Below are 25,941 nucleotides of genomic sequence, written 5' to 3' on the forward strand. Positions count from 1 at the left end.
AGGAGCATTTCTTTTGGTGTTGGTGTAGATATCGTTGAGTCGTCCCTACGGCACGGAAATGACTTCCCTATCAGACACCAGAGGGAGCTTGTGTGATCAACGGAGCGGAACCAGGACGCCTATATATATTTATTTATATATATATTGGCGTTTTGGAGCTGCGGATTTCCTCCTTTCAGATGACGTCAAAATGACGATTTTTTTTTTTTGGTGGATTTTATTACTGGTCCAGCAGCAGCAGCAATGTCTATCATATTTTATAGGACACTATAGTACATATTTATTTATTTTTTCTTATACACAACAACCACTTTCACCTTGCAGCGTGAGTTAAAAGTAAAAGAATGACCAGCGTTGTCCATCCTGGGCAAGAAATTGCTTTTGTCGAATTTCCTGTCACTAATTCTTCATTTTTCGCTCGTGTTTCGTTCGGTAATTTATCTCTGTCTTCTGAAAATATAAAAGATTAAATCTTTAGTAATTTACTTATGAATATATTAATATCAATACAGTCGACCTCCCCCTATNATTTATGTAATTGTTTTAGTAAAATTATATATATAATTAATTATTTATTTATTATTAAAATACTATACTTTTTGAACTACTGTATATCATACGATGGCCTCCTCCGGACCCATAGGCATCTACTCAGTTGTTGTTTAAGTTATGGCAACGCAACACTTGGGGGATCTGCCCAGGGATGATGCCTTCCAGGAGGTCTTTTTAAGGGAAACTGGCTTCTATTTAGACTTTACAGACGTGGAGAAAACCTGAAAACTTCACGTGGCCAACCCGTCCGAGCGAGGTGCGAGCCCACGACCGAACTCCCAGTGTTTTAGGGTACGAAGACCGCTTGGCCACTGGTGGGCGCATCTACTCAGACTAGTGGTTAATCTACCACTGTTCTTAGGTCTTCAGGGCCGAAAGATTAAAAAATAATACGATATTCTGAAATCGCGTAATTTAAAATTAAAGTGGGTATATCGCAAATATTGATCAAAGATACGTGACATTTGAATTCGTATTTAAAAGTATTGAAATTTTCTGTGCAACATTTTTTATAATATGCATTATGATAGATGAAATATACGTACAAGTCGACCCCCCTATAACACTGTTGATAATGCCGTTTTATATGAATTCCATGTTGTACGAGTCACTTATATTTTACAAATACGTGAGCCGTTCACAGCCCGGCTCACGTATTTGTAAAATATCAACAGTGAATTATCAACAGTGTTATAGGGGGTCGACTGTACTATCATTCCATATTTATTTGAATTGCCTAGTTGCACCACGTTTGCCCATAGGTGGTTTTGAAATCTCTGTCAAGATCTGCACAATGTGGCCTGGTTTCCAAATGCCCGCTACTTTTTGTGTAATTTAAACCGAGAAACCGGCTTCAGTTGCTTATTGAACCATGTATAAATAAAAATTATGTTTTTTCTGTTTGTAAATCGAACCACGTAAACAATCCAATCAGTTTGATGAGGCATACTGTACCTAACCCCGCCATCGGCCACATTAAGGGCCTAGCTGAATCTTTAATGGGGTTGCTAAAAGGCCCTGTTAGTGTCCACAAGAGGGAGAGAGTTGATAAACAAAGATATTGACGAGTAAAAAATTGTACAATGTTCTTTGATAATTTAATATTTTATTTATTTGTTACAATTACTTTTGATTTATGTTTATATTAATGCATTTATCACAGGTTATGTCTTCATTTATCATGTGCATCCATAAATGTTCATGCACGTCTAATTGACTTCTTCCTTTTATATGACGTAAAAATGCGTCACAAATTCCACACTTCCAACCAATCGTAATCTCTTTAATATTTTCGGGATCGATGTCTCTAAAAACTTTGTATGTAATATATTTTTCGATAATTTCGTCTCCTCGACAAAACAATTGCCTGCATTTTTCACAATGAACAGCTATTAAAGATGGAGCGGGAATCTTGGAATTCATGCAAATCGGTTGTTTCTTGACGACAACCTCTTCTGGTATCTTTTCTAAAGAACACTTTTTGCACTTAATTTGTTTGGCAATTATGTGTTGTAGCATATGTTTTTCCGTTTTCAGTTTTCTGTCGAATATTTCATTACAAAATTTGCATAAATGTCTGTATATCTCTCTACCATCAAATTTTACTTTAACTCTAGTTCTGTTTTGACTAAACAGTTCCCTAGCATCACAGAATATTTCGCCACATTGTTTACATTGAACAAAGATATTCTCTACACCGTATAACGGTATAAGATTATCTCTTTTTTCTTCTATATCATAGAAAGATACTTGCGCTTTATCTTCAAAATCACTTTCCTTTATTATATTAACTACTTTCTCGATAGTTGTTCCATCGGGTATTTCTTTTTGATGATAAGTTTCTTCTATTAAATTTGCATTTTTATGTACTACGCTTACTTTACCCGAATTAAATAGATTGTGGACAAGTTTCCTGTATAAAGAACGAGTTTTATGGTATAAATTTTGATTTGATTTGAACATTTCTTGAATATTCCCTTCATCCAAATCTAAAACAAAAAATTCTTAATTTCATAATTTTATATTAAATTGGCATTGCCGATTTATCGTGTTCTGATATACAGGGTCGGAAAGAAAATCACTTAATACCTCTGCTACATATAGAATGTACCCAAAGAATGTATATTGAGAACATCATATAACGTGCATAACTATGTAACCGTTCGAGGTAGGCCAATAAAATCTTTTAATCATCAATTCCTAGTGAAATTCTGACCTTAAATGATGTGTTACATGACCCCCTTCTCATTTACAGTTTCGGAGTTGCATTCAATATGGCCGCCATCAAGATGGCGACCGTTCTTGTAACACACATCAATCTGTTTCCCTCTTGGTCTAATGTGTTCCTGACATGAGCGTATTAACTTTGGGTACATTCTATATTCTGTAGCAGCAGAGACGGACTAAGGCTAAAGCGGGCCCTAGGCAACATTGTAATTCCGGGTCTATTTTTAAAATTAAAAAATTAAAAACCTAATTTTTGGGGCCCAAAAATTACGGGCCCTAGGCACGTGCCTAGGTTGCCTAGGCCTTAGTCCGCCCCTGTGTAGCAGGAGTGTTAAATGACTTTCTTTCCCACCCTGTATATACTAGAAGTTTTGAATTATAGCTTGAATTTAGTATACAGAGTATGCTAAAAAAATATACACATTTTGATTATAAAATGAAATTAGAATCTAAATTGTAGAATTATTAAATTAAAATTATTTATAACTTCTATGGTATTTTCTTAATTAATGTGTGTATACATTTTTTGGAAAATCCTGTATGAGATAAGCAAGCCTATGCAACATCGAGCGCAAATAACTATTACAGCTGTGAACAAATGAAATACAAAATTAATAGTATATAACAAAAGGCATGTATTATAAACTTCTCAAAACAAACATTAGAAATATGAAATAGATCACATGAAAACAGAAACGAAAGAAATCAGCCAACAATAAAGAAAGGTTGGATTATTTTGGATTGATGAGATAATGCAACGCAACACACGGGCGATCTGCCAAAGAGGATGCACTTTTTTTTAGGAAACTGGCTCCTATTTAAATGTTAAACATGTAAATAAAACCCGGAAAACTCCACGTGGCCAGCTCGTTAGTAGGGTGCGAACCCGCAACCAACTACCAGTGTTTAGTAGTTTATTCACTCGGTCACTAGTAGGCTCAACAATAAACTAAAGAAACACGAGTGACACTTCAAACACAAACATTTTTTACACTTTAAAAAAATATTTTTTTCTGTGTAACTAAATTCAAATTTAGATCACAGGAGAATAGTCTCCCAAGGAAATTTAAATCATCTCATTTATTTAAAAAACAAGCCTGTACCGAATTGTTCTCAGACTGGGTACTCTGAATCCGTCTTCGTAATCCCTTGATTTTTAATACTAGATTGTTTATAATCAATTGATGTTTCTTAGCGAGGCAATTAATATTTTTTATCTCCATTTTGTCTGCGACTAACACAGAACACTCCTTTGATTTGAATCTATCTAAAAGTTACAGATGTATCCTCAGTATTATTCTAAAATAACTAAAAGTATTACAGTATGATTCATAGGCTTATTCTTAATACTGTTCAACTGATATCAATGCTTAAACTTAAAAGATGACATTTTCTCCTATTAACGTTTAAAATTAACAATTTTTTATGAGATATTTTCTATTTCGTGATGTTTATTGTAAACAATAAACCGTTTTTGCTTCGTAATACCTAAGCTTTTTATATTACAGTTAAATATATTATGTATTTATTACAATTTGTCTCAAATCTAGTTGTTAATAGACTATTGTACTATATTGATATATTAATTTATAAAAAAAAAATATCGCATACCTTTCGTTTCTTTGTTTTCCATAATGCTGAGAATTTTTTTTAAATGCTTAATAAATATTTTTGAATTTAGCTCAATTCTGGAAATCTTCAGAACAAGAATGGTAAATGACAAAGGGAACAAAACTTTTATCATTCATTGTTATGTAATTTATTAATAATTGATGCCGTTTTTGCAAAAACAGCATGTTGAAGAAATTGAAAAAACCATTTCTATTAAATTTCATTGCACATGGACATCTTTCGCTCCCATTTGCTAAAACAGTGAAGTATTCTGAACGTTTTGTTATATTGCCAGAATATTGCCTTTGATAGGACCCGAGATAAATTAAATTTTTGGTAACCGACGTATGTTGTTTTTCTCAGAAACTTTATTCCCATAGTTATTTTTGTATGAAAAAGTTTGTATGTGTCATTTCCGAGTTCTCGCAGCCACTGTTGTTGTCCTCCTCTTCAATATCTACATATTGTTTATTACCTGCAACACTTGACAGACTCGTAGAACTTCTTATTCTCTGCCTTCTATAGGAAGGCTGACAGCTTCAGTCAGTCCACAAGTTTCTTGTTGACTTAAACTTGTGAACTGACTGTTTTTAACTCTTTCCGCCCTGTGGGCACTAAGAGGGCCTCTTTTTGCAAGCCCATTATGGGTTCGGCCAGGCCCACAATGGAGCTGCCGGGTGGTGAGGGACGGGGCCAACATATCTGAACGGACCACACCCCGAAAAATTCCTGGGGATTTTTCGACCCGTTCGGATTCGAACCCGGGTAAGCTGCCACCTTGACCGCTCGACCATCCGGCCGAACTGACTGGTCTATACCAGAAAAGAAACTTGGATCTTTGTAGGCTTGTGGCAGTGTCAACCCATTGATCCACTTCCTGGTGCTTCTAATTAAGAATATTTTTGTATGGCCCAAAATATGTGTTACAAATTTGAACTGCCTCTTGATCTTTACTGATACTTTTACAATCCTTGATGATTTGAGATTCAAGTTTTACTGAAATGCTTACATATTTGCAGTCAGAAGCTATGCCATGCTTTCCTGTTTCCTTCCGTTTGTGGTTTGTGTGGCTAATTACACGAACTTTGGCGTCTTAAATAACAACGTCTTTCCACTTATTTCTTGGCTGCAAACACCCACGACAGTTAATAGAGTCGTGTCGGTCTTCTATTAACTGCTATTCTATAACTGCTTTTAGGAGAAGAGTTTTTAATTGAAATAACGTGACTTTCGGTTTGCATCAGAAGTTCATATAGAAGTTAATCGAGATCTTTTGCCCTAAGGTTTCCATATCTGGTCTCAGATTTCATCCATCTAACTCCGTTCTCAAGATTAAGCAAAGACAGACGGACAACGGACGATGGTGGGAATTTATGGGTCTACAATTGGCATCTCAAAAATAAACTGTCCAGTTATTTCATCACTTAATGTTACTATCAAAACCGAGAAAGTTTCGTCGTTGTTTTTTCTCCCATATTACATAATCCTTGGTCTTGGTACCTTCTGGCATTTTTGATGGAGGTTCATCTCTATAACCTTAGTAAACAACTATCTTCCTTTCAAAACTGCACTTACTTTTAATAACCATATGATTTAGTTCTGTTCTTTCAATTGTTCTATACGGCTTAGTAGAACCATCGCAGTCGATTGAAGCCATTTTATTAACAGGAAGTTTATTACAGGACCGTACATACCGTAGGTACCTGGTCGTTCATTACAATCCTCATGAAACTTGACTTTCCGAAGATTAGTTTTAAACGAAGCAAAGAAAAGGAACCACTTTTGGTCATGGATTTCGACCGAATGTCCCCAAAAAACAAAATTAAATCAAATACTAATTGGGATCGCTTCTCTTCAGTGTGTTCTGCTTCTCACGCCTATGCGCCATCTTGATTTATTTTTTTTATTTTCTCTTCACCGAATGTTACGCGTAATCGATTACATTACTATCCAAAAATAATGAAAAATTCAGATATAATTTAATTCAAATAATTTATCAATTGTAAAATATTTTAAAAATTTAAACCCCCAAAATCCCCGTGTGCAAAGCAAAGCTTGCCACACACTTAAATTTCTCAATAGAAGATAAATCTTATAAAATTTATCGGTAAGGAATGTCACGATTATTTTATGTAAATAAGCTTATTTCACATTATAATAAACAAATTTGTAAAAAGTTAATTGATGCCATTCATATAATTTATTATATGATTTTTAATTCGTACTTTTATAGAACTTCATAAAGTGCTATTGCCGAACATTACTAGATGATTCAGAAAAGAATATAATGTGCAATTTGTACTAATAATTATAGAAAGCGATAGTAAGAGGAAACATAATAATACAGTAATAAAAACAGAAGCCAACTGTTAGTATCGTAGTCATAGATATTAAAAGTGGTCACCTGTCTCATTTTTATACATAGCTGCGAGCATCAAACCATGTTTAGAAACACAAGTCATCGATACCGGCGATTGCGTGGCTGAGTTGTCCCTCAGTTCCTGTACAAGTCGACCCCCTATAACACTGTTGATTCTTCCGTTTTATATGAATTTCATGTTGTACGAGTCACTTAGATTTTACAAATACATGAGCTGTTCACAGCCCGGCACACTTATTTGTAAAATCTAAGTGACTCGTACAACATGGAATTCCTATAAAACAGAAAAATCAACAGTGTTATAGGGGGGTCGACTTGTATTGTGTTTGGATACGCACAATACGGGACAACAATGATTACTCAACACAACTGATGCGGGTTGCCCACTTCCATGCGATATACCAGTTTTATACAGTATATGCCAATTTTACCCCGTTATAACAGCATGCCCACGCATAAAAGTACACTCTTTTATGCTCTGATAATAAGTTAAATAAATTATTGTATAAATTTAAATTTATTAAACATTATTTTGTATCTTGTCAACTTTCAAAGTTGATAAGTTATCACGAATATTGGTAAATAAGCATATTGAAGCATTTAATTTGCGATTAAGTTTATCTTAATTCAATAGATTTAAGATAATTTATATAATTAATTTTGAAATACGATCAATCATTAAAATTAACATGAAGATATTTATCGACATCTTTAAGTTTATAATAATTCAAACAACAGAATATTTAATTATTGCTTAAAAAGTTAATAAGTGAAATTATTATTAAAATTTATGGTAATTTTGATATAATATTAATAAAACACGCTTCCTATAACGAAATAACTTACATTCGTTTCGTGTTAATGTTTTAAATTTCAAAAAGTTCGTCGAATAAACTTTATTATTAAATATTTCACTGTAATTTTCTTCTTTATTTAAGGCCCCTTACGTAAATTTGACGTCATTCTTTAAGCTATTTCATTGTAAAACTGAAGTAATGACGTCAAATTGACGAAAAGATGTACTGTACACTATGCCAATCATTCGAACGAATCCTTTATTTTTAGTTTCGTCTTTAATTCTTGAAGTTTAAACATTTAATATTACTTTTATATTGTTACAAGCATTGACCATTTGTATTAAGAATTTTTCGTTTATTTACTTTTTGAATTACAATGAATAATTCACATGTAAATCAATAAATATATTTTATAAGAAATTTTAATATTTTTCCACGTAAACAAATTGACTAAACAGTATTATTTGACCAAAAAATTGTTTGCTTTCTTGTTTTTTTCTCTTTTATTTCGTATTTATACAAAAAATTTAAAAAAAAAATGAAAACACATCTTTTTATTAACGCTCTGATGACAACAAGCAGAACATATTAATATTATCGTTATTTTAATTTTATTTATTTTTTTTCGACCACAAACGAACCACAAGACGAACAAAACCATTTCACTTCCTCAGCTCACACAAGACTATAAAAAGTTTCTTTTCCTGACGAAAGATGGTGCCACGATGTTATCAGGAGCACTTCTACAAAAAAGAAAGGCCCTCGAGTTTGGAACTAAAAAAACATCACATCCTAACAAACCTCCAATAAACGGGGGATTTGTAGGGATTTTTTTTTGACGTCACACCACTGTCAACATTTTAAAAAAAATTATGTATATATATAAAAAAAAATAATAATAATAAAAAATGAAACGACAAATTCGCTTGACTATTTTTGTAATTTATTATTTATTTACAAATATTTTGTTTTTTTTGCCAAAAAAAAAAAAAAAAAAAAAAATTCGTAACAGAATATTACGGATTTTAAATATTTTATTTTGAACCGAGAAGTCACTTATAAAGATTAGTTTCTATTCGAATATTTTCACAAATCAAACGAGAAGTTTCATTTCTAGAAAAAATTCTCCCTGTTCTTCAAACATAAAGTAGATTTGGTAGATAACTGGTAAATACTTTATCATTTTAACGTCATATTGAATTATAAATTACACGCTGGCCGAACGATAAATAACGGGACATTACCATTCAGAGCAATTCAATGTTTCTCCTTTCAGACGAACGTGATTGCAATGCCAATAAGTTTCTTCCATATTTTTGCCTCGCTAGTTTAATGGAATTAAAATAATCAGTCCCCCCAAATTATACCTTCAATAGAAGCTCCGGGGAACTTCTAAATGCTCGCCTGATATATGTCATAAAACAAACATTGCCGATTCTTTTGAATTGGTATTATTGAAGGTTGCTAAGATCGTAGTTTTTTAAATGATCCTCATTAAAATAACAGAAATAATCGTTAATATCATGTTTAAAAATACAAAAAAGTTGTTGCATTTTTTAGTAGACATTCTTTATTATTATTATAACAAGCTTCTTATAGAATATTTCTTGTGGAATTTTTTTTTACCGATTATTTTAGTAAACTATCTCGCAATATCTGTTTATAGATTAAAAGCCGCCGGCAGCTTTTTCTCTGTAGACCTATCTTGTTTTTCTGCTATGTCGAATATATATGCGCTGGATAAACTAAGATGCAGTGTTCGAAGAATATCAATGGCATTTCTTGACCCCGGAAAGAGTATCGAGTTATTACCTCAATAACGCGGTTGTATTATTAAAGAATCGTTACTCTTCCAGTAGGTTCTTAAAATAGATACTTTTAAATAATGGCAAATAAAGCTTAAGCTGGTTATTTAGTAATGTTTTTATTTAATAATTATAATTCAAATTAAAAAATTTTCTATTTAAAGTACATAATTATTACTGTTTTAAATATTTAAGATCTTTCTATAACTATTATTATAAGTGATTTAAGTACACTTCTGAAATTTTATTGTACAAAAAGTAATTATAATAAATGAGAAATCTTAAAATTCATTCTTAAGATTCGAATTGTAATTTATAAATTCTTGTGCGATTAAATAACATTAAATCGAACCATTAAATGTATAGGAAAATTTCCTATAAGCCTGGTATCATAAAAGATATAGGTAAAGTAGAACAAAGCTCTAAAAAAAGTTTCTTCCCCATTTGACTCTTGATTTATTTCTCTGTTTCTGTAATTAAGACTGCTCAAAGTGCTATCAAACTACATTTACTCTTAAGTGGTATTTTTTTGTTAACGACGAATATTGCGATAAGAACAAAAGGTGAAATATCATATATCAACTTCCAACCCTCTTTATTTTAAGAAAATATATGTTAATGGAGTTCAATCTGAATGACAATTAATTAAAATGTGATTTTGAATTGAAATTTCGAATAAAAAATTTTTAATATAGTGAAATTCTAAAAAAAATAATCTACTTTTTATATAAATCCATTTATAATTAAAACGGAAACTTTATTTGTGTTAAAATAATTAAAAAAATTAAATTATTAAATGAATTTTTTTTAACAATACTGACTTAATAAGTTGAAGTCCATTCTAGATAATTTAAAATATGAAATCAAGTAAAAAGCTTTCTTCCGAAAATAACTTAATTTTTCATTTTTATAGCCTTAAATTTTCATAAATTCAATAAGTACTCATGGCTCCAAAGAGTAAATTACAGGAAATTTCAAATGTAAATTATAAAAAAATAATCATAAGTCATATTTTCCTTTAAATTTCCTTTAAATTCGACAAGGAAAACATACACATTGATAATTTATTACCGAAAATACTTAAGTACATTATTATCATAGGCTAACATTTAACAATATTGACAGCGAAATGCAAACAAAGAATAAATATTTAAATCTGAATAATGTAATTGTTTGTACAATTTTTAATGAATGCCGTGTAATTGCTTATGCGATTCAACGTGAAACAGATCAATCTTTTCCTTTTAAAATCAAAATATATGCCAATTATGAATGTATAAAGGATATTGAAATGCATTGTCTTTATTATATAAAATGATTTCTATCGCAGATTTTTAAGATATTGTTACTAAAATTACACATTTAAATTAAATTACTAAAAANTCCATGTTGTACGAGTCACTTAGATTTTACAAATACGTAAGCCGTTCACAGCCCGGCACACGTATTTGTAAAATCTAAGTGACTCGTACAACATGGAATTCATATAAAACGGAATAATCAACAAGTGTTATAGGGGGGAGTCGACTGTATAATTACAATATTTAAAAGATTAACCTGTCTTTTTCGATTTTTGTTTAACATCTCTTGGCACTTCATATTCGTACTGTTTAACAGAGATTGTAGGTCTGTTGCTGGGCATTAGAGGTCGGAGCCAACTTGGAGTGCTTACGGACATTACTTGGGTTGTTGTTGTGGTAGATGCGATGGTTGCACGTGTAGTAGTTGTGGTACTGGCTGTGGTAATTTTAGTGGTTGAAGTCACAGCTGTGCCTGAAATCAATACGAAAAAGTATTATAATAATACCTAAATATGGATCTTAAAATCGTTTTCATTTCAAATATAGTAGAAATCTACATTCAAACAAGTACAGTACACCCCCTATAACACTGTAGATAATTCCGTTTTATATGAATTCAATGTTGTACGAGTCACTTAGATTTTACAAATACGTGAGCCGTTTACAGCCCGGCACACGTATTTGTAAAATCTAAGTGACTCGTACAACATTGAATTCATATAAAACGGAATTATCTACAGTGTTATAGGGGGGTCTACTTGTACATTAAATGTAAACTAAGAGTAGATTTTTCCAAATATCTTCAACTGTTATTAATAGAGTGATAATTGTCGAACTTTTTTGTTCTTAAAATTTTAATAATAATCAGTTTATTATAATAGGACAAGCCTAAATTTTTTACGGTTTTTAGTCACGAAATATCCATTCTAAGTTTTAGTATTTCAGCATTGTTTCCTTCAAGGATTCTTACAAACTAATGCCATTAAAAAAGTCCTTGACGTATTAAATTATAATTTAACGCTTTAGGTCCTTCAAAATACTAACACGTTTTCATGTTTAATAACCTTAAGGTATTTAAATACTGGCAATTATTAAACAACACTTTAATAATGAACATTTTCCGAGTAAATATAAATAAGTTACATTAAAATATTGTCTGTAGAAGACATAAATTTATACATGTTCCAAGTTTTCTGTTCCTGGAAGGTCTACAGTCAATCACCTCCACAACTGTTAGTAGCTCCTAACCAGTCCCTGGAGAGAGCCACTCCAGCAGAACGTCCAAGTTAATGAGATCTGACAGATGAACATGGAATGCTGTAGTCTTAGGGAATAAATGGAATAGGTTCAAGATCCTTCAACTGGATAAATGTAATTTCCATTGGTTTAGCCACATCACAAAGTTTATTTATATTTTATTGCTTAAAGTAGATGAATATGGAAGACGACGTTGAATTTATGTTGTTACCTCACAATATATATTCTTGTGACGCTTGAAAAACAATATTGACGTCACAGTTTTGTAAATAATCTTATAGTAAATTCTATCTAGCATAGTTATATGATATTAAAAATATAATTAACCTATTGAATCTGCAAAAAAGTAGATTATAAATTTGTATTCTAAAATCTTACCTTTTGAAGGACAGCAGCATACTTTAAAAATTACTTTCATATTGTGTGTAGCACATCTACCTCCAATTCTATGATAAAGACCATCTTTTCCTCCATCGGATGTTGCTAAAAATATATATTTATTTATTAATCTCCAATTACTTTATATATATATTGTAATAGGAATTATTTTCTTGACTCACAGATGAAGTAATAATCCTGTCCGGGCCTAAACTCCAGACCACCAGGTTGAGGTGTAAATGAGCGAAAAGTGATAGTAAAATACATCACTTGATGAGGTTTATCACAGACAGCTATGATCCGGGGATGAGGCTTAGTGATACGACAAGAATCATACTCTTCTTTGGACACCTGATTAATACAATAAAAGATTTTCAATCCTTATTTGCTACTTTACAAATTAGTCTATTTTTAGTTTGTTTAGAGATTTATACTTATAGAAACGATGTATACCTCTTTTGATAAGTTAAGTTGATTTAAGCGAAATCTGATATAGAAATAGAATTGCATACCGTCTACATGAGGCCTCTATTTTTAAGAAACAATGGAAGCATTTTTGTAACAGACGTTATTTTTTCTGCCAATTAAAAGAAGAAATACAAGACGAAAGCAGAATTCATCCAGCCGTTTAACGAAATTTGGATACAGTCGACAAAAAAAAAATAAAAGGACCACGATCATTTGCTATTTTATATGACTGAAATCATTGTACAATCAGTAAATTAAGAAGCATGGCATCTACAGATAAACTCTTCAAATTTCTTTCTAATAATTGAAGTGACGTGAGATTAAATTAGATCTTTCCACGATTGTGACACGAAAAATGTCAATAATTTCATTTTTTTACTTTTTAATATTAACATAATCGTTTATTCATTTTATATATTTTCCTATGATTCATATTTAAAAATACACTCGTCAATCACCTTTTTAAACTTGATAGTGAATCATCTAACAAACTTCATTCCTTGTAAATAATTAAACATAAAGAATATGTTTTTTTTTAAAACAAATATACCGAATTTGTTAGCTAATAAATCAGCAAATCAATTCAGAATATTGAAGTTTATAATAGAATTTAAATAAACTTACATTATAAATTATGTATCTTTCTACCTCTTCCTCTTTTGTGCCAGGTGTATAGACTGGACAGATGATATTCACCTGATCATATTCAAAAGGTATATTACCTTTGTTAACATCAATAATATGATCCGTATTGTCAATCCGAAATCTAAAAAGAAATATAAATAAATAATTAATAAAAAAAAATATTATTAAATCTTTTATTTTCTATAAGAAAACATAAATATTTAATTCTCCGGGGAGAAAGATTTATAGTGTTGATATCGGTATAATATTCTGAAAGGAGAATTTCCGACATAAAATCTTCTACGCCTTATTAAATCCAAACATGCCTACTCAAATAAACGCAAACTAATTTAACTCTGTTGGTACTTTTTTGAACTATAAAAAAAAAAAATGCAAGGAAAAGGAGCATTTCTTTTGGTGTTGGTGTAGATATCGTTGAGTCGTCCCTACGGCACGGAAATGACTTCCCTATCAGACACCAGAGGGAGCTTGTGTGATCAACGGAGCGGAACCAGGACGCCATATCTAGTAGCCATTTTTCAATCAGGTACTAAATGATAAGTCGGGCTGTTCCAGGCTATAAACTTCACTTTCGTTTTCTCTTTCTCTCTGCCCTTCATTTTTTTTAATTAAAAAAAAAAAGTATATTTAATGCTTTTTATTGTCGAATTCTTTATAAATATTCCGTAGATACCAATAATTTGATGTCCGTTTAACTTAAAAGGATCATTTATATTTTAGTTTATTCGGTAATTTTTTTTTTGAAGGAGATATTAAGTAATAAATATCTCTCTACCCTTCTTGAATTTTAAACGCCATTTAATAAAGGGATGAAGGTTATAAAACAGAACAATCGAGAATAAAGAGAGCTAAAAGAAGAGTTGTTGTTTTTTTTTTTTTTTTACAATAGAGATAAATTATTGTATCTGTTAATGGGAGGATCAACAGATGTTTTAAATATGAAATAGGGCGGGTAGATGTTTATCTCATTCGTTTAAAAAGAATATATTGGAAAAGTTTCCTGGTATAATAATTATTAACAATACTTATAAATTATTAACATTGACTTTTACAAATATATTAAGAGAAATTAAGGCCGAAGTTTTCATGCATAAAACGTGAACGTCGAACGTCGAGCGCCGCTTAAGTAAGCGGCGCTCGACGTTCGACGTTCACGTTTTACACATGAAAACTTCGGCCGCAATCTCTCTATTATTTTAAATTTAATAGCGTATGTTAAAATGTTATATAGAAAAGGAAATTTGTATAAAAAAAAAATGCCTAGCTCGTTTCATGAACGTGATCACATCTCTTCTTAACTCGATTACCTTCTAAAGGGATAATAAATCTCAATCTCTAGAGATCTCAATCAATATGTAACTCGATACTTCTAATTCGGGTTTAAACATTTAAGAATGATAGTTAAGTGATTAATTTTAGTGTTTTAAGGGGATAATGTTGATGTAGAAACTTTTTGTTTTCCTATTAACTTTAATTAGTCTTATACTAACGTAGATAATTCACTTTGAGGTGAGAAAATAAATTCTCTCCACTCTATATCTTAGCTTAATAGCTATGGGGTTAGTTAGATGATGTTATCTGCAGAGTGCGTAGGGGTAAATGATGGCAATTAGTCTATCTTATCGATCTACACTCGTACATAATAGTGTTTAGCACCAAATAATAAAGGTTTTTTTCTTTTTTTTTTGCTGTAAATGATCAAATTATTATATTGTTCCGATAAAATATTATTATTACGATCTTTATAAAAACCAATTATTTAAAAAAAAGAAAAAACTATGTTAAAATTTATTGCTTAATGCATCGAAAAGATAAATTTTTAAACGTTGTGATAAGTGTCAAAAATTCTCAGGTAAGATCCTTCATAGAGAATAATAAAACCACTTATGGGACATTGTCTTTCAGTTCTTGTCCACTCAACGACTACAGTTTCCGGAGTAGCAGACAAGTCGGCAGCAAATCGGAAGTTAGTTATGATTTAACGGATCCTAGAAGGCAAGAGAACGTCCTGAATTGCCTCCTTAATGATTAAGTGTGAAGAATAAGAAGCCTTCTATACAACTTACTCGACCATTCTCATTCCCATTCAACTCTGTTGTTAGCTGTAATGTTACCGACTTTATCAAAAGATTCTAAAATATTTTCTTGCCAAACTTACTAAATAAAATGTAAAACAAAATATATAAATTTACATTAATAATAACACCAATTTTATACGAAATCTTTACCGGTAAATTCAGGCCTGATCGTAAATTGTATATACAGAAACTATATTTATTCGATAATTTATTTTTCTTATTTAATATTGATATGGAATATTTCTACTACTGTAGACTAATGTAAAATTTTAAAATTATTATTATACATTCCGTAGAATAAATGAGGAAATCATGAAAATATAAATATAAAAATTACCTTAGTCTATACAATGGATAAACTTATCAAAACGAACGAAATAAAGGAAGGAATAAAAAAAAGGGAGGGGGAAAAAACCCCTTTAAGTACTTTTTAAAGATAATGACGTCACAAAAAAGACATTACAACGATTGTATCATTATTAGAAGAGAACAAAATGCCCTTTTTTAAACAAGATGTTCTCAGTGTTTTTTATATATATATATATTTATNTTATTAAAATTTATGGTAATTTTGATATAATATTAATAAAACACGCTTCCTATAACGAAATAACTTACATTCGTTTCGTGTTAATGTTTTAAATTTCAAAAAGTTCGTCGAATAAACTTTATTATTAAATATTTCACTGTAATTTTCTTCTTTATTTAAGGCCCCTTACGTAAATTTGACGTCATTCTTTAAGCTATTTCATTGTAAAACTGAAGTAATGACGTCAAATTGACGAAAAGATGTACTGTACACTATGCCAATCATTCGAACGAATCCTTTATTTTTAGTTTCGTCTTTAATTCTTGAAGTTTAAACATTTAATATTACTTTTATATTGTTACAAGCATTGACCATTTGTATTAAGAATTTTTCGTTTATTTACTTTTTGAATTACAATGAATAATTCACATGTAAATCAATAAATATATTTTATAAGAAATTTTAATATTTTTCCACGTAAACAAATTGACTAAACAGTATTATTTGACCAAAAAATTGTTTGCTTTCTTGTTTTTTTCTCTTTTATTTCGTATTTATACAAAAAATTTAAAAAAAATGAAAACACATCTTTTTATTAACGCTCTGATGACAACAAGCAGAACATATTAATATTATCGTTATTTTAATTTTATTTATTTTTTTTCGACCACAAACGAACCACAAGACGAACAAAACCATTTCACTTCCTCAGCTCACACAAGACTATAAAAAGTTTCTTTTCCTGACGAAAGATGGTGCCACGATGTTATCAGGAGCACTTCTACAAAAAAGAAAGGCCCTCGAGTTTGGAACTAAAAAAACATCACATCCTAACAAACCTCCAATAAACGGGGGATTTGTAGGGATTTTTTTTTGACGTCACACCACTGTCAACATTTTAAAAAAAATTATGTATATATATAAAAAAAAATAATAATAATAAAAAATGAAACGACAAATTCGCTTGACTATTTTTGTAATTTATTATTTATTTACAAATATTTTGTTTTTTTTGCCAAAAAAAAAAAAAAAAAAAAAAATTCGTAACAGAATATTACGGATTTTAAATATTTTATTTTGAACCGAGAAGTCACTTATAAAGATTAGTTTCTATTCGAATATTTTCACAAATCAAACGAGAAGTTTCATTTCTAGAAAAAATTCTCCCTGTTCTTCAAACATAAAGTAGATTTGGTAGATAACTGGTAAATACTTTATCATTTTAACGTCATATTGAATTATAAATTACACGCTGGCCGAACGATAAATAACGGGACATTACCATTCAGAGCAATTCAATGTTTCTCCTTTCAGACGAACGTGATTGCAATGCCAATAAGTTTCTTCCATATTTTTGCCTCGCTAGTTTAATGGAATTAAAATAATCAGTCCCCCCAAATTATACCNTAATAACTAAAATAAAAATAAAAAAAAAAATAGTCACGAAATAAAGTGAAGAATTCTAGAAGTAAATTGATATTTTATGCAAATTATAGTCAAGAGGCGAGTTTCCATAAGTGGAACACTTAGCGGAAGATTCCAGTATTCGATCTTACTTGACTACGTTAATATTGATTACACCATTAAGGTATTATAACTAAGTCAAACAACCGAAGTATCGACTACTCGATTGACTTATTGAGATAATTCGATCAATAATACCTGTTTTCAATGAATCGTTTTAAGCGCGGATCGATCGTCAAGTTATCGAAAACGTCATAAATTATTCATCGGTTAAATAGCTACAAAATGATTCGATTGTAAAGGAAATCAATTCACTCTGTTTTCTACATCCTTCCCCTTTAAAAAAAAAAGAATTAAAATACTAGAAACGATCAATACTCATAATCCTTCTGGATTACATTCTTTCATCAGCATACAAGGGATATTTCACAAGAATCTTATTTCTTTTTTAATTGTTTGTAAAGATAGCATTTCATTAATTCACTTATTAAGTTTGAAGGCGGTTTTTCCTCCTTTAAGAATGATACTACTAAAATAATATACACAGTAAGGTAAATATCATAATTTAGATTAAAAAGACATGATCAATATAAGTATTTTGTTGACCAAATGCTAACTTTTATAGCAGTGTATTTGCATAATATTTATAAATATTGAAAATTACTTGCCATAATAATATCCATAAAATTATTATCAACTTAACTCAATAGCGTAACCATTAATTTGACAAACTATATGGCATACTTTCAACGTATATAATTTATAACCGAGGTTTGAAAAATTTGATGAGATTTTTGTTCACCCGAAACATCAATTCGGCATCACTAATATCTCTATAGGATTTATGATAATGAAAGTAGAACTATGCGGAAAGATGGAAGAGATGGCAACCCACCATAACAGAAATTCTCACTGAATACATTTCCCCCCCTCCCTAAACTTCTCCTCATCATTCCCTTACAATTCAGGATTAGAAGAATGGTTCAGTCATTGAAGGAAAATGGACCGTGCCAAACTGTTATGATGGAAAAAACGATCTCCCCTACTCCCCTCTCCATCTTCCTACTCATGTAAATGTAAGCTGCTTGCCATAACATGTTTGATAAATGGCAGGTCGTCAGTGTCTCACTGCCAACAAGTTAGAAGAACTTCGCTATTGATATCCATATTCCCGTGAATACTTGTGCTGCATTTATCCCGTAAGGCGGGAGTCGAATTATGCCAAAGAAGCTAGCGATCCATTGTTGGATTCTCCAAGCTTCTATATATATATATATAATATCACAAAAATAAGTGAGTAAAGTAAAAGAACTGTATGTCAACAAATCCGAGAGAGATCTAATCTTATCTTAGAAAGACAGTCTCCAGACTTTATCCCTCTGGTAATTCTCATCCACTTCCCTGTTAAATCTCACACGAAACTCTTAAAAAACAGCAGGGGAAGAATGTACAAAAACCACATTTTCTCAATACTTTTCGTACAGGTAAGTTCAAATAATCTACCTTAAAAATATATAAAAGATTAGTTAAGTGTTTTCTATGGTTAACTAAGATTATTTTTAATTCATTAAGGCATTCAAATATTGTATTTTATGTTCATTAAATTCTTTTGAGTCACAGTGTTATAGGGGGGTCGACTGATGTTAGAAACACCAGTCGACCCCTTATAACACTGTTGATAATTCCGTTTTATATGAATTCCATGTTGTACGAGTCACTTAGATTTTACAAATACGTGTGCCGTTCACAGCCCGATACACGTATTTGTAAAATCTAAGCGACTCGTACAACATGGAATTCATATAAAACGGAATTATCAACAGTGTTATAAGGGGGTCTACTTGTACTTCATTTTTACTTCCTACTATAATTATTTTTGTTTTAATAATTGAAATTTTAATCTAATCGCTATTTGTTAACATAAAAAAAATAATCAATTTTACTTTTATTTTAGAGTTAAATAAAAAAAGAAAAAAATTATTAAAGTTTCTTGACAAATAATCAATACGTGTTTTATTTTTATTTTTATTATTATTTTTTCAATATTTTCCGAAAAGATCATCAATAAATTTAAGCACAAGTAAAGAATGATCAATTAAATTTTAATTTTAAGTCAAATATAAATTTTTAGAGAAAGAATATCCAATATTTAGAAAGGAAAAATAAAAAAAAAGTAGCAAAAGTTATAACAACGAGGTAATTTCACATTAGATTACACGATCCAGAAAGATTTAAGACGTTGCATAGAAATTAATCGGTCTCTAGTTAGTTGAAATATGCCAAAAACTTTTTATCAACTTTTTAATTTATATTAATAACTAAAATAAAAATAAAAAAAAAATAGTCACGAAATAAAGTGAAGAATTCTAGAAGTAAATTGATATTTTATGCAAATTATAGTCAAGAGGCGAGTTTCCATAAGTGGAACACTTAGCGGAAGATTCCAGTATTCGATCTTACTTGACTACGTTAATATTGATTACACCATTAAGGTATTATAACTAAGTCAAACAACCGAAGTATCGACTACTCGATTGACTTATTGAGATAATTCGATCAATAATACCTGTTTTCAATGAATCGTTTTAAGCGCGGATCGATCGTCAAGTTATCGAAAACGTCATAAATTATTCATCGGTTAAATAGCTACAAAATGATTCGATTGTAAAGGAAATCAATTCACTCTGTTTTCTACATCCTTCCCCTTTAAAAAAAAAAGAATTAAAATACTAGAAAAGATCAATACTCATAATCCTTCTGGATTACATTCTTTCATCAGCATACAAGGGATATTTCACAAGAATCTTATTTCTTTTTTAATTGTTTGTAAACATAGCATTTCATTAATTCACTTATTAAGTTTGAAGGCGGTTTTTCCTCCTTTAAGAATGATACTACTAAAATAATATACACAGTAAGGTAAATATCATAATTTAGATTAAAAAGACATGATCAATATAAGTATTTTGTTGACCAAATGCTAACTTTTATAGCAGTGTATTTGCATAATATTTATAAATATTGAAAATTACTTGCCATAATAATAATATCCATAAAATTATTATCAACTTAACTCAATAGCGTAACCATTAATTTGACAAACTATATGGCATACTTTCAACGTATATAATTTATAACCGAGGTTTGAAAAATTTGATGAGATTTTTGTTCACCCGAAACATCAATTCGGCATCACTAATATCTCTATAGGATTTATGATAATGAAAGTAGAACTATGCGGAAAGATGGAAGAGATGGCAACCCACCATAACAGAAATTCTCACTGAATACATTTCCCCCCCTCCCTAAACTTCTCCTCATCATTCCCTTACAATTCAGGATTAGAAGAATGGTTCAGTCATTGAAGGAAAATGGACCGTGCCAAACTGTTATGATGGAAAAAACGATCTCCCCTACTCCCCTCTCCATCTTCCTACTCATGTAAATGTAAGCTGCTTGCCATAACATGTTTGATAAATGGCAGGTCGTCAGTGTCTCACTGCCAACAAGTTAGAAGAACTTCGCTATTGATATCCATATTCCCGTGAATACTTGTGCTGCATTTATCCCGTAAGGCGGGAGTCGAATTATGCCAAAGAAGCTAGCGATCCATTGTTGGATTCTCCAAGCTTCTATATATATATATATAAATAGGAAAGGAAAGAAGCCAAAAAAAAAGAGCTTTTATATAAGCAGTAACCGATCCGCATAGGCCTTCCTCATACAGTATATATAATATGGAGTTTATATGTATAACTATGTAAAGCAAAAAATAGTCACGAAATAAAGTGAAGAATTCTAGAAGTAAATTGATATTTTATGCAAATTATAGTCAAGAGGCGAGATTCCATAAGTGGAACACTTAGCGGAAGATTCCAGTATTCGATCTTACTTGACTACGTTAATATTGATTACACCATTAAGGTATTATAACTAAGTCAAACAACCGAAGTATCGACTACTCGATTGACTTATTGAGATAATTCGATCAATAATACCTGTTTTCAATGAATCGTTTTAAGCGCGGATCGATCGTCAAGTTATCGAAAACGTCATAAATTATTCATCGGTTAAATAGCTACAAAATGATTCGATTGTAAAGGAAATCAATTCACTCTGTTTTCTACATCCTTCCCCTTTAAAAAAAAAAGAATTAAAATACTAGAAAAGATCAATACTCATAATCCTTCTGGATTACATTCTTTCATCAGCATACAAGGGATATTTCACAAGAATCTTATTTCTTTTTTAATTGTTTGTAAAGATAGCATTTCATTAATTCACTTATTAAGTTTGAAGGCGGTTTTTCCTCCTTTAAGAATGATACTACTAAAATAATATACACAGTAAGGTAAATATCATAATTTAGATTAAAAAGACATGATCAATATAAGTATTTTGTTGACCAAATGCTAACTTTTATAGCAGTGTATTTGCATAATATTTATAANTCTTTTTAATACAGTATTTCACCGGCAGATGTGGCTATCCTCTATCGTTATCTCATTAAAACCGTTTCCTTTTCTTTAATTATTCTGTTTTTTTTTTTTAAACAAACATCGTAGGGTTTATTTAATCCAAGCAAATGACGTCGAGTACCACGTGACTATCTGCATGTAATAAAAAGGAGAGATTGTCTTGTCTCCACCCCCAGAGAGATCGTTTGCGAAGATAAAACGAGACTACACAATGATTGTAAAGAACGAGCAAGGATGTAATTAATCAAAAATGTGCTTGCAACCGCCTGTTAACTATGTACCTCAATCTTCACGTTTTCATTTTCAACCGGTTTTTTTTTCTTTCTTCTTCTTCTTCTTCTTCTCCTTCCCTCATCTTTTTTTCCGTTTGGTGAATCACTTTTTGTTCATTAAGTTGTTGAATATTTGTACCGTTTTAATAAATTTTACTCTCCCCCCCTCCATAAGGAAAGCATTGTTCAGGTAACTGAAAGTTATTTTAATTCTTTCATTATGTTTAACGTCATCTATCGTGATTGCTTATTATTAAACCACTTTAATTAAACAAATTTGCTTGAATCGAGAGTAGAATTATCTCTAAAATAATTTGTATATTCATTGTTTCCATATTTAAATGGAGACTAAACACACACAGTATGGAATATACATAAAGTCTTTGTGAGTTTCGAATGCATATTTTTGCATATTTTACCAATCTTATCGGAGATTCGTTTATTCTGTTGCATATTTTATTTTATTTTTTTAATTTTTTTTTGACAGGAACGTAAGTTTGACAAGAGTTTCGTCATCGGAAATACTACTTAAAACGAAATATCTAATTAATTCTGAGTTTCTTCAATTTATATGAATGAAAGTAAATTGAAAAAAACGTAAATTCGAAAGTTTTCCCTTCCGTTCGACCGACCGCAGAGCAGTAATGTAAAGCAGGAAAAAATACCCGCAGGGGTCCTTGAATAAATTCCGAAAGTGATAGATGACTGCCGGAAGTAGCAGGCGGCGCCACAATCGACCGCTTACTGGCAATCGCCAACGATCGATCAGATACGGTTCATCTTCAAATCTCTTCCTCCATCAGCCGTTTTCCGCCATCGTTTATTGGAATCTAAACCCTTTATTTCATCACCCGAAAGATAGCATCCAGCCAACGAAACGCTAACTGTGCATTTCCCCCCTTATATGTGCCATACATACCGTAGCTCCGGTAACCATATCTTTGGAAATTTGCCAGAAAACATGCCGCATCCGGAGCACATGTTATAAAATAAGAACGAGAAGAATACCAGAAAAAGAGAGAAGAAGAAGAAGAAGAAGGAAGAAAAAAAAATGAGCAAAAGTTTGTAAGAAGAAACACAAAGAAGGAGCATACAAAATAAACGCTTATTGAACTGATGCGTGTTCGTTTAAGGTAGAGGGGCCCGGGTGGAGCCCCAACAGTATCACTGACACGACTGTGACCGATGACAACCACATTGGGAGTTATGAACGTCTTCATTTCGATCTCCTATCTGAGCTTTCCATCTGTATGTACCTCGCTACCACATACACGCTTAACAGAAGCTATTACTTCATAACATCTTATTTCTTTTATCAGACAATTGTACTCTCTACACTTGCCACCACTGCATAAATACAGTCCGTAACACCTTATTATCGATCTCTTTTCTTTTTTTTTTTTAATTTTTTTTATAACGCAATAAAAACTATTCGAATGTCAGTGTTAATTAGTAGATTTTAATCTAGTTTGTACGTTTAATACAATATTATTACAACTGAAAGCTGTGTGTTGGGGGATCGATTTAGGGCGATAAAATCTATCTCCGGTTCTCTCTCGAATCCTTAATTAACAAGTGAATATCTCCAAGTCTAGCTCATTCATTTCGTACTTTAAAAAGGGGGGGACGACGTGCGAAAGTCGCATCTATTTTCCATCGTCGTACCGTACTTCATTGGGTGCATAACACGTCGTGCTTTATCGCTTTTTGCATTGTTTTAAAGATACGCAATAGGTGACAAATGACAACAGTCACCATAGCAACGTCACATTTCCATGGAGAATGACAGAATCGGAGAGTAGAGAGAGAATCGCCTGTTTACCATCTCGTCAGGAGCCGCTCGATGATTTTATGAAACGGAAAATTTTTCATAATTTTTTTTTATCTCCTTCTCCTCCTCCTCCTCTTTTGTGAATCCTGTCCGTCTTCTTAGAAGACAATTACTTCCAGGATATGGCTGTAAATTTGATAAACCGATTAAAATCCTAATTAAAACGAACGTCGATTTAGTCTGCGACACGTCAAACCCAGATGGAAGCGTAGTGTTCTTAATTCTCTTCTAGAGACGCTTTACTTATTTTTCGTCAGGTCGTTTATGCAATCTACCGGTACCGACATCAACAAAACCACAACTTCGTCCTCGTCAGTCGCAGCTGCTTTCCACTCCACTTAATTCTATCCCTGCTCTACTTGATAGAGGCTCTATGTTCATCTCATCTTCCTAAGAATTGGCAACAATGAATGAATCGACAACATAAAAAAAAACCTAATACTCTCCACAGTTTCTCGCTCTATTGCTGCTTTTGACCTAATTTCCCAAACTTCATTATGACAATAATCGATATTGAAAAGTACTTTTTTTTCCCTCTCACTCTCCTGTTTGGCTTTTTCTTTTCTCAAGTCGAATCTTTCAACTTCAGACTTCAATTAAACTATTATCACAAGCGAATGTAGTATATCCCAATGCTATTGTAAGCAGTAGGAAAGGTATAGAATAAAAAAAAATTAAAGTTACAAACAGAGAATCTAATTTAGACTTCATAACAAATCGAGATATATGACAGAGAAATTGGATCAGAGAAATAAATTTGAATTTTTATGAGTTCTATTCTTTGCGACGTTAAAGAAAAGAGAGAAAAAAATGTAAATTATCAGGAAACTCATTTAATATTTTCTCTTGCTCTATCCTTTTTTTTTTAATTCGATTATAAAACTGGTTGTAGTTTTGGAGCTTAGTAAAATGTATCCACGTGTTAGCAAGCAACCCTCACCTACATATGGTTGTAAAAAAAGGTAACCCACCCAACTACCACTAGAAACACCATCTGGTGTCGGTGATGGGAAATAAGGAACCTTTACGGGTCAGTAGAAGGTCCAAGATGGGAGGAGATGTAAGCACTCTGACTGACAGACGCAATTTACCCGTCATCTCGGCAATATGACGTCTGGAGGTCAAAGGTTGGATGTCAAACGGTATTAAAGAATCTAGACAGACGATTTATAACTTTGTTCGTCCGACGTGATTAATACAAGTGGGAGTTAAGATTATGTGAAAATACCCGGATAAGAGAGCGGTCTGTTGTTATGCGAATTCCGTTGAAAGGAACGAGCCGTGCTGTAAAGACCATTTAGAAAACCAAACAATAAATGGTTTGCGGATAGGGTTTAACGCATGTTTAACCATTAATGGGTTTTTAATTCGATGGTCTTTAACGTGACTGCGCTCTGGCGCTTATATATTAAGATTAGAAAAGCGATATAAATAAGAGAGAGAGAGAAAAAAAAGTAGATTGATGAATGTTATCTTCTAATTTCTTTTCTTTCCATCTACGAAACTCTCGAAGGTAGCAGCAGCCTCATTTATATACGTGTCAGACAATGGTCAGTTGTCGCCTTTTGCACGGGTTCCCCTCTCTCTCTAATGACACATTCACTTGACATTGCAATGTAAGCAAGTTTCCGTCTGCCAAAAAAAATGTTCACTAGAAAAGAGAGCCCCCAGTTGCTATGGCGACTGCACGAACTTTCTAACACTTGTAGAGAAAACTCCTGCTTCGTTAGTTGAAAGGATGGCTGGTTCACATGAAGAATCAATTCCTCCGTCAGGTGTGATTATCGGCGCGTCAAAGCGATGGACCACGTTAATGACGTAATAGGTGCTTAGCCTCACACCTAATGACTACTATCCTCTACTAAATTG

The 25,941-nt window shown here is 31.6% G+C and overlaps 2 protein-coding genes across 3 annotated transcripts in view; both read right to left on the minus strand.

Moving 5' to 3' along the window:
* Window positions 1–128: 128 nt before the first annotated feature.
* LOC111640961 (ephrin-B1-like) overlaps window positions 129–25,941 on the minus strand; it is an 86,727-nt gene continuing 60,914 nt past the window's right edge. Inside the window, exons 2-6 of the mRNA XM_023387061.1 lie at window positions 13,400–13,541; window positions 12,490–12,658; window positions 12,308–12,412; window positions 10,929–11,144; window positions 129–450 (exon numbers count right to left, since the gene is read on the minus strand). Coding sequence (XP_023242829.1) covers window positions 314–450; window positions 10,929–11,144; window positions 12,308–12,412; window positions 12,490–12,658; window positions 13,400–13,541 — 769 coding nt within the window. The 3' untranslated portion in view covers window positions 129–313. The remainder of the gene's footprint in view (window positions 451–10,928; window positions 11,145–12,307; window positions 12,413–12,489; window positions 12,659–13,399; window positions 13,542–25,941) is intronic.
* On the minus strand, window positions 1,424–4,518 carry LOC111640947. 2 transcript variants are annotated; one of them, XM_023387041.1, is made up of 2 exons: window positions 4,390–4,506; window positions 1,424–2,555 (listed from the first exon to the last, which is right to left on the minus strand). In XM_023387041.1, the coding sequence occupies exons 1-2, from the start codon at window positions 4,409–4,411 to the stop codon at window positions 1,675–1,677; spliced, it is 903 nt and encodes a 300-aa protein (XP_023242809.1). In that variant the 5' UTR covers window positions 4,412–4,506; the 3' UTR covers window positions 1,424–1,674. The 2 variants fall into 2 exon arrangements, with proteins under 2 accessions (XP_023242809.1, XP_023242818.1); XM_023387050.1 differs by having other exon boundaries at window positions 1,429–2,540; window positions 4,390–4,518.

This window comes from Centruroides sculpturatus, unplaced genomic scaffold (assembly GCF_000671375.1).
Source record: "Centruroides sculpturatus isolate CEXI.00-Female unplaced genomic scaffold, Cexi_2.0 scaffold163, whole genome shotgun sequence".
Lineage (NCBI taxonomy): Eukaryota > Metazoa > Arthropoda > Arachnida > Scorpiones > Buthidae > Centruroides > Centruroides sculpturatus.

Excerpts from the sequence above, each read along its gene's own strand:
- LOC111640947 (XM_023387041.1), bottom strand. The coding sequence starts at position 4,411 with ATGGAAAACAAAGAAACGAAAG. Across the intron at positions 2,556-4,389 it reads GGAAAACAAAGAAACGAAAG|AATTTTTTGTTTTAGATTTG; the intron begins GTATGCGATATT and ends TATGAAATTAAG.